The 13,996-nt window shown below is 47.9% G+C and overlaps 2 protein-coding genes across 6 annotated transcripts in view; one reads left to right on the plus strand and one right to left on the minus strand.

Annotated features, from left to right (window-relative positions):
* Nucleotides 1-1,495: 1,495 nt before the first annotated feature.
* Nucleotides 1,496-8,011, minus strand: LOC310837594 (uncharacterized protein). Of its 5 annotated transcripts, none has more exons than XM_083724432.1 (5): nucleotides 7,804-8,011; nucleotides 5,049-6,010; nucleotides 4,708-4,842; nucleotides 3,405-3,528; nucleotides 1,496-2,100 (listed from the first exon to the last, which is right to left on the minus strand). In XM_083724432.1, the coding sequence occupies exons 2-5, from the start codon at nucleotides 5,802-5,804 to the stop codon at nucleotides 1,502-1,504; spliced, it is 1,614 nt and encodes a 537-aa protein (XP_083580558.1). In that variant the 5' UTR covers nucleotides 5,805-6,010; nucleotides 7,804-8,011; the 3' UTR covers nucleotides 1,496-1,501. The 5 variants fall into 5 exon arrangements, with proteins under 5 accessions (XP_083580558.1, XP_083580559.1, XP_083580561.1 ...); XM_083724433.1 differs by having other exon boundaries at nucleotides 7,817-7,896; XM_083724435.1 differs by lacking the exon at nucleotides 7,804-8,011 and adding an exon at nucleotides 7,630-7,772.
* Nucleotides 8,012-13,039: 5,028 nt separating this feature from the next.
* The window catches only part of LOC310837436 (uncharacterized protein), a 103,154-nt gene continuing 102,197 nt past the window's right edge, over nucleotides 13,040-13,996 (plus strand). The window contains exon 1 of the mRNA XM_083724030.1: nucleotides 13,040-13,381. Within this exon, the coding sequence (XP_083580156.1) occupies nucleotides 13,142-13,381 (240 nt within the window). The 5' untranslated portion in view covers nucleotides 13,040-13,141. The remainder of the gene's footprint in view (nucleotides 13,382-13,996) is intronic.

Here is a 13,996-nt window from a genome sequence, read left to right on the forward strand (position 1 = left end):
TGGTATCTAAAACTTACACTTGATTTTGTTTAAGATTACCATCTTCAGGGTCTACAAAATTGCAGTGTTACGTTGACAGCGATTGGGCCAACCTGCCTGATAGAAAATCCATTTCTGGCATGGTGTTTCAATTTGGGGATTCCTTGATAGGTTGGAAGTCCAAAGAGCAAGGAATCGAGACCACGTCTTCAACAGAGGCTGAATACTGTGCTTTATTGGAGTTGTGTAATGAAATAAAATATTACATTCAAATCGTCAATGATTTAGATATACAATGTGATTATCCAGTTCAAATATGGGAAGAAAATCAAGCTGTAATAACTTTGTCTGGGTCTGAGCAGTTCAACAGTAAATCAAAACATTTGGAGATTAAAGATCAGAATGTAAGTGAAGATGTTAAACAAAACCTGATAATGCTGAAATACTGTGAGAGCATGTAAAATGTGGCTGATATATTTATGAAAGCACTAACTTTTGAGAAACATGCACAGCTAGTGACAAAATTAGGAATTGTTGTGCATGATGTATAAATATGTTTTGTATATGTTTAAAGTACTGTTTTGTTTCTGTTTCTGTTTGAATTAGAGGGGGTGTTAGGAGTCACACAGAAAAAATGATTGTAACGTTAAGAACTGTTTCTGTGAGCGGTTTTCTAGGCTGATTAGGTACAGCTGGTGATGAGTATAAAAAGAGGAGAAATTGCAGTTTGAATTTGCCTGCAGAGAGAGAACACCAACATGATTTGTATTTGTTGTTTTGTATAGCTGTAATAAAACCTTTGTTTGAGGGTTTTACACCAGTCTCATGGTTCTGTCGTCCGCCACCAGAAGAACCCCCCCCCTAACGGCGGGTTCTCTTATGTCAGAGAAGGTCTGACTTGTAGCTGGAGCTCTTCCCGCAGACAGAGTGCTTCTACGGCTTCCCCTCTGCATGGACCCTCTGGTGCTGGACGAGCTGGGAGTTGCAGCGGAAGCTCTTCCCATAGGAGGGAAGTCCAGTTCTGGGCACCACAGTTCAAGAAGGACACTGACAAACTGGAACGTGTCCAGAGGAGGGCAACCAAAATGGTCAAAGGCCTGGAAACGATGCCTTATGAGGAACGGCTAAGGGAGCTGGGCATGTTTAGCCTGGAGAAGAGGAGGTTAAGGGGTGATATGATAGCCATGTTCAAATATATAAAAGGATGTCATGTAGAGGAGGGAGAAAGGTTGTTTTCTGCTGCTCCAGAGAAGCGGACACGGAGCAATGGATCCAAACTACAAGAAAGAAGATTCCACCTAAAGATTAGGAAGAACTTCCTGACAGTAAGAGCTGTTTGACAGTGGAATTTGCTGCCAAGGAGTGTGGTGGAGTCTCCTTCTTTGGAGGTCTTTAAGCAGAGGCTTGACAACCATATGTCAGGAGTGCTCTGATGGTGTTTCCTGCTTGGCAGGGGGTTGGACTCCATGGCCCTTGTGGTCTCTTCCAACTCTAGGATTCTATGATTCTGTGAAGGACACTGTTAGGGCTTCTCCTTGGAGTGCTTCTTGCCGTGCGCGACGAGGCGAGAGTTGCACATGTAGCTTTTCCCGCAGGCTGAGCACTTGTAGGGCTTCTCCCCTGTGTGGGTTCTCTGGTGGATGGTGAGGGCGGACTTCTGCCGGAAGCCTTTCCCGCAAGCTGAGCACTTGTAGGGCTTCTCGCCTGTGTGGGTCATCACGTGCATGACCAGGCTCCAATTGCGGCTGAAGCTCTTCCCGCATGTGGCACAGCTATAGGGCTTCTCCCCGGTGTGCTTCCTCTCGTGGATGATCAGGTGCGACGGGCCGTCAAAGTTCTTCCCGCAGTAAGAGCACCGGTGCAGTTTCGTGGCCTCTTGGCTCCACGGGTGCTGCAGAAGGTGGACGGTGCAAGAGATGGACTTGCTCAGCCTGTTCTTGGGGCGGCTCCTCTGCTGCTTTCTTGGTCTCGGCTGATGCTCGGAAGTCTCTTCCCGCTCCTCGCCCCAGGAAGGTGTCTTCTCCGCTGTTCTCCTTTGGAAGCAGCTCTGCAAAGTCGCCACTTCCATGGCTCGCTCGTGTGTGGGGTTTCCCTCTTGGCGTTCATCTACCTGCCAGCAATCTGTTAAGAATAGGGGGGAGAGGAACCGTAGAATGAGCAAGTTGCCAAAACCCCCCAAATTATGATGGATGTCAAAATAGGCTTAATGCTTAATGGCTCCGTAATGTCAAACCAGGCTTCGAACGAGTGAAAAATCCAGTAGTACAGATGTTAAAAATATAAACATCTATAATCAAAATACGCAATAGAACAAATTGAAGCAGAAGTAATCCTTACCGACCTCTGCCCAAAATTTGTTCAAGATTCCCTCCCTTTCTCATGCTGCCCTGTGCCATTTCCCACCTTCTTCCATAGGTCCCCTAACCCTCTATGACATTTGGGGGTCCATGGAAGGGGGTTGCTGGGCTGAAAAGGGAACACAGAAGCAGCAAAAACCGCCTGGCAGTGGACCCCCTGATGCTGTCTGTGAACTCTCCAGCCAGCACCTTTGGTGATCTGTACCTGGGCAAGCTTCGAAGCAAGCTCCTTTTTTGCTCTCACCTAAGAGCCTCTATTATAGCGTTTCAATTTGAGCTGGGACACTCACTGAACTACGACCCACTTCTCGCAGGCACTCTCCCTGCTCCCCAAAATTGTGGCCACCATTGCATATTCCTTTCCATAGTGTCTGGCTTAGCTTAGCTTTTGTCTTTACAGTGGTACCTCGGGTTACAGACGCTTCAGGTTACAGACTCCACTAACCCAGAAATAGTACCTCAGGTTAAGATCTTTGCTTCAGGATGAGAACAGAAATCATGCTCCGGCGGCATGGCAGCAGCAGGAGGCCCCATTAGCTAAAGTGGTGCTTCAGGTTAAGAACAGTTTCAGGTTAAGAACAGACCTCTTGAATGAATTAAGTACGTAACCAGAGGTACCACTGTATTATGTATTTTGTGTTTTGATCTTCAGAGGAAGGGCGCTAAACAAGTTTTATAAAATAAATAAATATTGCATGTGAAAATGCCAGTGTTTTAGCTATGCACATCCAAAAGCCGGTTTACTTGCGTCTAACTGATGCGCGACTATGCATGCATACATGGTGGTGACCTAGAAATGGTCGGGAAAAGAGGCGAGGTAGGGGCATAATGCGGAAGAGTGAGCTTATGCACACTCCGCCATCGCAGACAGTGACCCAGAATGCCAGCCCTGTGCAAATTGGGAATGGTCTGCCTTGTACGGGGTGGGGGGGTGGGAGAGCATTTTCTTGTGTCCAACCTGAATCACCTTACAGATGCACAGAGAGCAGAGCTAAAGAGCCAAATCTAGAATACAATTTCATGGAAAAACTCAACAGATTGGGATAGGGAGAATTAGTGTCTTTTTACCCAAAGGGGCCTTGTTTTCATAATTCTGCAGGACTTCCCTAGGCTCAAGTCTTCGGCCTGGATCCAGCAAGGAATGTTCTCCTTTGGGAGTGCACACTGCCCCCTCTTCAATGGCCCCCAGTCCCTGAAAGAGAGTAACACTTTCCATTCAACCTCGTCAGGACACCTGCATTCTGCACCAAGTCCCAAGGGCAGCCCCACACAGAAAGCATCCTCCGGAAAAACAATCTCTCAAAGGACCTGTTGATGGCATTTTACCATTGTACTGTGGAGAGTGTATTAACTTATGGTCTGTGTGTGTGGTTTGGGAGCTGCGCGGTCAGGGAAAAAACAATGCTGTCCAGGGTTGTAAAGACTGCGGAGAGAAGAATTGGGAGCACTCTTCCCACCTTGGATCAATCTATGCTTCCAGGTGCCATAAGAAAGCTGCAGAGATAGCGCAGGATAGTGCGCACCCTGGAAATAATCTCTTTCAGTCTGCCTTCTGGAAGAAGGTCCAGGGTTATAAAGACTAGGACTAGCCGCCTGAGAAAGTTTCTATCCAAATGCGATTTTGGTTTTAAACACAGTGTGAGGTAGTCTCTGTGGGAGTATATTGTATTTAATTATGGGGCATCAAAGTTTTTAGGGGGTTAACCAGGCTGGGATAGCAGGCTTGTTGGTTTTTGAATGTCTGATGTAGATTTTTTCAATTTCATTGTTCTGTATGGGACAATGAAAATAAAGATTATCGTATAGTAATCAAGCCTCAAAGATACCAATGCATGAACAAATGCGACCAGGCTTGTGAAATGCGGCCCAGTATTTTTATGGATTATCAGTTGTTTTTATAGGCAGTTTGTACTTTACCTCATGTATTGCAGACCATTTTACCGCTCCTGGTAGTTTCTTAAAAAGTTAAATAAAGATACAAATTTGAATACAGTGGTGCCCCGCAAGACGAATGCCTCGCAAGACGAAAAACCCGCTAGACGAAAGGGTTTTCCGTTTTGGAGGCGCTTCGCAAAACGAATTTCCCTATGGGCTTGCTTCGCAAGACGAAATGTCTTGCAAGTTTTTCCGACTTTTCCCCCCTTCCCCCCCTTTTTCTAAGCCGCTTGTCCGCTAAGCTGATAAGCCGCTAATAGCGCTAATCCGCTAAGCCGTCAATGGGTTTCCTTCACAAGACGAAAAAACCGCTAGACGAAGAGAATCGCGGAATGGATTCTTTTCGTCTTGCGAGGCACCACTGTACTGGTTTGCAAGCTAATGGCCACTTCTTTAACCACTCTGTCGACTCTGGACCCCCAAATGCTTCTCTCACCTGCCCTTCCACTTTCTCCACCTCCTGGTGCCTCAGGAGGAATTCCTCTGCCAGGGCCAGGACACAGCCCTCTGAGCTTCCCTGCTTTTCTCCTTCGGTGACACAAGCAGCCGCCTCTCCAATGGTCCTCAGTCCCTGAAAGAGGAGGAGAAAACATTTTTCCCATTCAGCCCCTGCAGAGCAAGAGAGAACACGTTCACTTCTCAGCTTGCATTATCCCTGGCATTAATCTCCGGGGAGTCACAACCATTCATTGGGTGATCGGGGAGTCATGTTCTTAAGCAAAATGGCCACTTCTTTAACCCCTTTGTCGACTCTGGACCCCCAAATGCTTCTCTCACCTGCCCTCCCGCTTTCTCCGCCTCCTGGTGCCTCAGGAGGAACTCCTCTGCCAGGGCCAGGGCCTGGACGCAGCCCTCTGAGCCTCGCTCCTTCACCCAGCTCCCCATTTCCGAGGGCAGCACAGCCAGAAACTGCTCCAGGATCACCAGGTCCAGGATCTGCTCCTTGGTGTGCTTCTCTGGCCTCAGCCACTGATGGCAAAGCTCCCTCAGGAGCCCGTAGACCTCGCGAGGGCCCTGGGCGTCCCGGTAGCAGAGCTGCCTGAAGAGCTGGCGATGAGCCTCAGAGCTGCTGACGTCCTCCATCTTGATTTCCTTCGCTTGCCCGATGTTTCCCTGGCTGGTCTTGCTGTCTCCTGCTCCAGCCCACTGGCTGGGAATGGCTGCTCCCTCAAAGGAGGACCCAGAAGGCTTTGCCTCGCCGCATGCCCCATCCCCTAGGAGCTGTGGGCTTCCTTCTCCCCCAGAGTGTGGGGCCTGCACAGTCCGGAGGAATTCCTGCCACTGGGCTTCCCATTGCCGGGACGACAGCTCCTCTTCCGACTCCTCTTTGATACGTTGTGGGTCCGTCTGGCTCGGATGCAGTCCCTCTGTGCCCCCAAGGCAGACAGTCCCTTCCGGTGCCATCTCTGGCGCCAGCCTTGCCAATTCCGCCTGCTCCGTTTTAATTCCTGTCTCCGCACCGGCCTCTGGTGCCAACTGGAGCTGGAGACCCAGAGAGGCTGCTGGTATTTCTGCTCTCTGCTCTGCAGCCATTTTCACTCACAGGGAGATGTCCCTCGGTTGTCTTCTGTGTAAGGGACAAAACGTTTCCCCTGTTAATTTTTGGGTCAGCACAAGAATGAGATTCCTGGGAACATGTGACGGAGTGTTGCCTCTCAGTCAGCGGCAAGTCTCTGGCCAAAGAAGGGTCACATGGAAGCGGAAATCTTTCCCCCACTTCTGGCAAAAGCTTCGTTACACTGAAAGAAATGGGAATTGAAACAGACAAAAGTGAGGCAACTGATGGAACAGGCCCCATTTGCACTAAACATTTAAAGTGGGATGAAACTGCTTTAAAAAGACACCATTTCCCCAAATTATACTGGGAGTTGTAGGGTGCTGGGTGTTGCTAGGAACAGCTACAATTCCAGTGTGGCTTAAGAAGCAATCCTTCATCCCAGGGAACTCTGGGATTTCTGCAGGGGGAAAAGGAAGATTCCACTCACTGACTGACATTGGTTCTCCAAGGTTCCAGGCAAAGGTGTTTCCCCCAAAACCAAGGATTGAAGTGTGACATTCTGCATGCAGGTGCTCTACCACTGATCTGTAGTCCCTTTCCTTAGAGATGAAGTAAGATTCTCGTCCTCGTGGTTCTGTGAAGAGCTATTTAAATAATTAAGAAGTGTCATTATCCCAAATTGGTCTCTCTGCTGCGGGAACTCCATGGCTCTCCATGGCTTTCAGGCAGGGAACAGTCACAGCCTGAGCTGGAGATCCCAGGGGACCTTCTCCACGCAGAGCAGCTGCTCTGCCGCCAAGCCAAATCCCTTCCCTTAATCAACCATTAAGATTTCTTTTGCATAGGAGCTACCGGGGGGGATGAGAATGCTGCTGTACCCACAGGTAAGTGGGCGCTTGGGACTGTCACACCAACAGGCTAGTAGCTCTCCAGGATTTCATATAGGGCCCGCTCCCAGTCCTTACCTGGAGATATCCAAGATTGAACTCAAGAAGTTCCGCATGCACTCCTTCCCTGAGTGGTGATCCCTCACCTCATAATAATAATAAAAATTTTTATTTATACCCCACCCTCCCCAGCCAAGACGGGGCTCAGGGCGGCTAACAACCAATACTAGAAGAAGAAGAGAAGAGTTTGGATTTGATATCCCGCCTTTCACTCCCTTTAAGGAGTCTCAAAGCGGCTAACATTCTCCTTTCCCTTCCTCCCCCACAACAAACACTCTGTGAGGTGAGTGGGGCTGAGGGACTTCAAAGAAGTGTGACTGGCCCAAGGTCACCCAGCAGCTGCATGTGGAGGAGCGGAGACGCGAACCCAGTTCCCCAGATTATGAGACTACCGCTCTTAACCACTACACCACACTGGCTCCGACAAGTTGATTGAAATACAACTTAAAAACAATATTAAAATACAACATTAAAACATTAAAATGCAGCCTCATCACAGGAGAAAGGAAAAAAGAAAGAAAGCGGGGGAGGGAGTCAAATTGATTCTAAGCCAAAGGCCAGGCGGAACAACTCCGTCTTACAGTCCCTGCAGAAAGAAATCAGATCCTGCAGGGCCCTGGTCTCATGAGGCAGAGCGTTCCACCAGGCCGGAGCCAGTGCTGAAAAGGCCCTGGCTCTGGTTGAGGCTAATCTGACTTCCTTAGGGCCCGGGACAACTAGGGTGTTGCTATTTATGGACCCTCAAAGAAAGACCCGGGTCCTCATGAACGAAGAGCCCTTTAAACTGGAGACAAGGAAGCTGCCTCTCCCCGAATCAGACCAATGCTAGAAAATGAAGGGGATTTGCGGGGATCATGGGCAGCGGCTCCTCTCCCCTCCTGCGCACCCCATCCAATATGAAACCACAGCGGACCCTGCTTAGCTTTGCAAATGTATTTTGAGGTTTTATTGCTCCCTGCAGCAGAAGTCGGGTTGCTTCTCCCTCTTGCACTGGGTCCTTCCACTTCCCAGCCGCCTTCCCCCACCCTCCTGCTCGGCCTGGCCGTGGCCTCCCAAGGAAGACCATGCCTGTCACCCCAGCTCCCACCTTTCTAACTCACAGGGATGGGTCTCCCATTCTTCCCCCCCCCACTGGGGAACACAAAAGAGGACGGACAGGAAGGTGCCCTGCCCAGGGATGTTCCCCCATGCGGCCCTCACTTCCTCCTTTCTCTCTAGGAATTCATGCTCTGTGGCTTTAACTGTTAAAGGGCCAAACTGGGGTAGGAGTAGCTCTTTCCTCGCTTTCCCCCAGTTCAATGCCATGCCCTCCAACATTTCTCCCATGAAAATAGGGACGTCCTAATGAATGGGTAGGCAAACTAAGGCCCGGGGGCCGGATCTGGCCCAATCAGCATCTAAATTCGGCCCTGCGTGTTTTCAGACGAGTAGAATGTGTCCTTTTATTTAAAATGCATCTCTGGGTTATTTGTGGGGCATAGGAATTCGGTCATTTCCCCCCCCCCAAAAAAAATATATAGTCCGGCCCCCACAAGGTCTGAGGGACAGTGGACCGGCCCCCTGCTGAAAAATTTAACTGACCCCTGTCCTAAGGAAAAGAGATCAAATCAGGCTGGCTTCTGTAAATCTGGGACTGTCCCTGGAAAATAGGGACACTTGGAGGGTCTGCAAGACAAGCAGGATATCCCCACCCCCAGAGCACCCTTGGGTGGTGCAGTGGTTAGTGTGCAGGACTTAGGCCCCGGAGGAACCGGGTTCAAATCCCCACTCAGTCACAATGAAGCTCCCTGGGTGACCTTGGGGGAGGAATAAAGCCGCTGTAGCTCTCTCTGCCTCACCTACATCACAGGGTTGTGAGCCCCACATGGGGCAAACCCCTAAGAAGGAACCCCACATAGAAGGAACCCCTGAGGGCCATCTAGACCAACCCCTGCAATGCAGGAATCTCAACTACAGCTTCCATGACAAATGAGCTGGGATAGCTCAGTTGGCAGAGCACGGTTGTGGGTTCGAGCCCCAGCTTGGGCGAAAGATTCCTGCATTGCAGCAGGTTGGACTAGATGACCCCGGACCCGTCTGCAATTCTAGGATTGAACTGGGACCTTCTGCAATACAAAGCAGGTGCTCTCCCACTGCGCCATCTTGCAGGTGGGACAGCCAGGTATTAGCTCAGTCAGTAGGGCAAGAGAATCTCAGGTCCGTGGGTTCGAGCCCCAGCTTGGGCAAAAGATTCCTGCAATGCAGGGGGCTTGAACAGATTTCCTCGGTGATGGATTCTCTTTCATTAGAGGTTTTTAAGCAGAGGCTCATACAGAGCTTGTAGGGCAGCAGCTGAAGAAGGAGCAAAAATGGTTTTCTTGTGTGTGTGTTTCTTTGTGGCTGATTAGCTGCTCTCCCTGTGCAAAGGTCAGAGGGGGCAGGGTTTGATCCATCTTTTAGATTTAGGGGAGCTAGTCTCAAACGTTTGTTGGGGGAGACCTAGTTTTTTTGGGGGGGGAGTTATTTGTCCTGTCTTCACGCTTTTTATGATGGAGGACCACTGTAGCCACTCCCAACGACACGTTCTCAAGATGGAGGGGGAGGGAACAGCTGCAGTCGCCTGCGGTTCCTGCGCAATGTTTGCCATCTTGCCAAAGGTTGCAGGCAGCTTTACCTGCAGCAATTGCATGTTGATTGCCCTCTTAGAAGACAAAGTCCAGCAACTGGAGGAACGTGTAGCTACGCTCCAAAGAATTAGAGAGCTGGAGCTCTTCTTGGAAGCAACAGAGCACACCGTCTCCACCATGGAGGAGACAGGGGACTCCCCTGAGAAGGAGGCTAGTTCACCAACACAGGAGCCAGATATATGGAGAAACGTGACTCAAAGAAGTAGGAGGCTCAGGGTTCGCTCTGATTGTTTAGAAATACACAGTCGCTTTGAGGTCCTCTCCCCTAGCATGGAAGACAAAGAGCAGACTCCATTTGAGGATCTCTCCCTCATTACAGTCAATCAGGTATATGAAGACAATCAGCAAAGTCAGTCCTCAGGGAATGTGCAGGCGACCTTGGAACGGACAGCTCACGGAAGAACCCCGACCAGACCTAAGAGGAGGCGTGTAGTGGTGATAGGGAATTCCCAACTGAGGAGAACAGAAACAGTGATCTGTGGGCCTGACAAGATGTCTCGGGAAGTGTGCTGTCTCCCCGGTGCTAAGATCCAAGATGTAACTGAACGACTGCAAGGAATCATAAAACCCACTGACAAATACCCCTTCCTCTTGGTTCATGTGGGAACCAATGGCACTGCAAGCAATAGCCTCCAGAAGATCAAAAGAGACTACGAGGCTCTGGGTAGGAAATTGAAGCAATTAAATGCACAAATTGTCATCTCATCTGTCCTCCCAGTTGAACGACGTGGCCCAGGGAGAGAGGGAAAAATAGTGGAAGTGAACAGTTGGCTTCGCAAATGGTGTAAACAGGAATGGTTTGGATTCTTAGACCACGGACTGCAGTTTCTTGAAGATGGACTTCTGGCAAGTGATGGGCTGCACCTCACAACGGTTGGGAGGAATGTTTTTGCCAAAAAAAAATCATCAGGAGGGCTTTAAACTGACTAATGTGGGGGAATTACCTGAAGGTAGGATTCTATCAATTGATGAAGATGATCATCCAAATGTCATAGACCAAATGGAGCAAACAGCACGCAGACCTAGTGGTGGGAGGAAAAAATCCTTAAATAAGAGACACGGGGGAATGATTAATGGACTTCAATGTCTGTACACTAATGCGCAAAGCATGGGAAATAAGATGAGCTTGAGCTCTTGGTACAGCAAACTAAATATGACATAATAGGCATCACTGAAACCTGGTGGGATAAGTCCCATGATTGGAATGTAATAATGAAGGGATACAATCTATTTTAGAGAAACAGACCAGACAAGAAAGGAGGAGGAGTGGCGTTATATGTCAGGGATGTGTATACCTGTGAAGAGATCCAAGATTTAGAACCCCAAAGCCAAAGTGAGAGCATTTGGGTCAAAATTAAGGGAGAGAAGAATAACAGTGACCTCATTGTGGGAGTTTACTATAGATCCCCAAGCCAAATGGAGGATATAGATGATGCCTTCCTGGAACAGATGGCCAAGCATACAAAAGGAAGGGAGATAGTAGTAATGGGGGACTTCAATTACCCGGATATTTGCTGGATGTCAAACTCAGCATAAGGTCAAACAGATTCCTCACTGGCCTTGCAGACAACTTCATTGTCCAGAAAGTGGGAGAAGCAACAAGAGGAACAGCCATTTTAGATCTGGTTCTAACCAATGTTGATGACCTGGTTAGTGGGGTAGAAGTGGAAGGATCATTAGGCGCGAGTGATCATGCTCTTCTGAAGTTTACTATACAGCGGAAAGCAGCAGCCAAGCATACTAGGACTCAATTTCTTGACTTTAAGAAAGCCGACTTCATAAAACTTAGGGAAGTGCTGGGTGAGATCCCATGGACAATAATACTAAAAGGAAAGGGAGTTCATGATGGCTGGGAGTTTGTTAAGAAGGAGATAGTAAAAGCACAACTTCAGGCAATACCAATGAGACGGAAACATGGAAGGTGCCTAAAGAAGCCAGGGTGGCTATCTAAAGAACTTTTAACTGAGTTAAGATTAAAAAAGGATGTGTACAAAAAATGGAAAAGGGGGGAAACCACCAAAGAGGAATTCAAACAAATAGCCAGCACGTGTAGACACAAAGTCAGAAAAGCTAAAGCACAGAATGAACTCAGGCTTGCTAGAGAGGTTAAAAGCAACAAAAAAGGCTTTTATGGGTATGTTCGTAGCAAAAGGAAGGACAAAGAAACAGTGGGGTCATTCAGAGGAGAAGATGGTGAAATGCAAACAGGGGACTCAGAAAGGGCTGAACTCCTCAATGCCTTCTTTGCCTCAGTCTTCTCCGATAAAGAAAACAATGCCCGACCTGAAGAATTTGGAGCAAATGATTCAGCAGAGGAAACACAGCCCAGAATAACTAAGGAGATAGTACAAGAATACTTGGCTAGTTTAGATGTATTCAAGTCTCCAGGGCCAGATGAACTGCATCCAAGAGTATTAAAAGAACTGGCAGATGTGATCTCAGAACCACTGGCAGTCATCTTTGAGAATTCCTGGAGAACAGGCGAAGTCCCGGCAGACTGGAGGAGGGCAAATGTTGTCCCTATTTTCAAAAAGGGGATTCCTTCCAGTAGTACCTTAAAGACCAACTAAGTCAGTTCTTGGTATGAGCTTTCGTGTGCATGCACACTTCTTCAGATACACTGAAACAGAAGTTTCCAGACCCTTCTATATAGTGAGAAGGTGGGGAGGGGTATTACTCAGAAGGGTGGTGGGAATGGGTGATTGGCAGATAGCTGTGATGAGCCTGTTGACGACTCTTAACGACTGCAATAGGTCTTACAGGAAGAAGCAAGGGGTGAAAAGGTGAAAAATGGCTGTAACTTCAAAAAGGGGAAAAGAGAGGACCCAAATAATTACCACCCAGTCAGTCTGACATCAATACCAGGGAAGATTCTGGAGCAGATCATTAAGCAAACAGTCTGTGAGCACCTTGAAAGGAATGCTGTGATCACCGATAGTCAGCATGGATTTCTGAAAATAAGTCATGTCAGACTAACCTGATCTCGTTTTTTGACAGAATTACAAGCCTGGTAGATGAAGGGAATGCAGTGGATGTAGCCTACCTTGATTTCAGCAAGGCATTTGACAAGGTGCCCCATGATATTCTTGTAAAGAAGCTGGTAAAATGCGGTCTTGACTATGCTACCACTCAGTGGAATTGTAACTGGCTGACTGACCGAACCCAAAGGGTCTCATCAATGGTTCCTCTTCATCCTGGAGAAGAGTGACTAGTGGGGTGCCACAGGGTTCTGTCTTGGGCCCGGTCTTATTCAACATCTTTATCAACTACTTGGATGATGGACTCAAGGGCACCCTGATCAAATTTGCAGATGACACCAAACTGGGAGGGGTGGCTAACACCCCAGAGGACAGGATCACACTTCAAAACGACCTTGACAGATTAGAGAACTGTGCCAAAACAAACAAGATGAATTTTAACAGGGAGAAATGTAAAGTATTGCACTTGGGCAAAAAAAATGAGAGGCACAAATACAAGATGGGTGACACCTGGCTTGAGAGCAGTACATGTGAAAAGGATCTAGGAGTCTTGGTTGACCACAAACTTGACATGAGCCAACAGTGTGACGCGGCAGCTAAAAAAGCCAATGCAATTCTGGGTTGCATCCATAGGAGTATAGCATCTAGATCAAGGGAAGTAATAGTGCCACTGTATTCTGCTCTGGTCAGACCTCACCTGGAGTACTGTGTCCAGTTCTGGGCACCACAGTTCAAGAAGGACACTGACAAACTGGAACGTGTCCAGAGGAGGGCAACCAAAATGGTAAAAGGCCTGGAAACGATGCCTTATGAGGAACGGCTAAGGGAGCTGGGCATGTTTAGCCTGGAGAAGATGAGGTTAAGGGGTGATATGATAGCCATGTTCAAATATATAAAAGGATGTCACATAGAGGAGGGAGAAAGGTTATTTTCTGCTGCTCCAGAGAAGCGGACACGGAGCAATGGATCCAAACTACAAGAAAGAAGATTCCACCTAAACATTAGGAAGAACTTCCTGACAGTAAGAGCTGTTGGACAGTGGAATTTGCTGCCAAGGAGTGTGGTGGAGTCTCCTTCTTTGGAGGTCTTGAAGCAGAGGCTTGACAACCATATGTCAGGAGTGCTCTGATGGTGTTTCCTGCTTGGCAGGGGGTTGGACTCGATGGCCCTTGTGGTCTCTTCCAACTCTATAAGTATAGAATGCTATATAATGACCCAAGTGTCATCTAGTCCAACCCCTGCAATGCAGGGATATTTTGCCCAAACTGGGGCTCAAACCCACAACCCTGGATTAAGTCTGTTGCTCTACCGACTAAGTTATCCCAGCCCATTTGTCATGGGTGCTTTTTAAAAAATATAGAAATAAATTTTATTAGTATTTTCCACACAACAACACAAAAAATATCAAAAAATAACAATACACAACACACAAAAACCAACATTCGAAAACTAAAGAAAGCAACAACAATTAAAAAAAACCAAAAACAAATCCATATCTTACAAGTTAATACTATAAACACTAAAAGAACAAAAAGACATTGACTTCCATCAATCCCACAGCACCTCTCTTATATCTCATTGTGTCTTCCTGTTTTCCTTTTTATCTCTATCCTAACATCTAGATATCAATCCCTCT

Source organism: Podarcis gaigeae (assembly GCF_964106915.1).
Source record: "Podarcis gaigeae genome assembly, chromosome: 2".
Taxonomy (NCBI): domain Eukaryota; kingdom Metazoa; phylum Chordata; class Lepidosauria; order Squamata; family Lacertidae; genus Podarcis; species Podarcis gaigeae.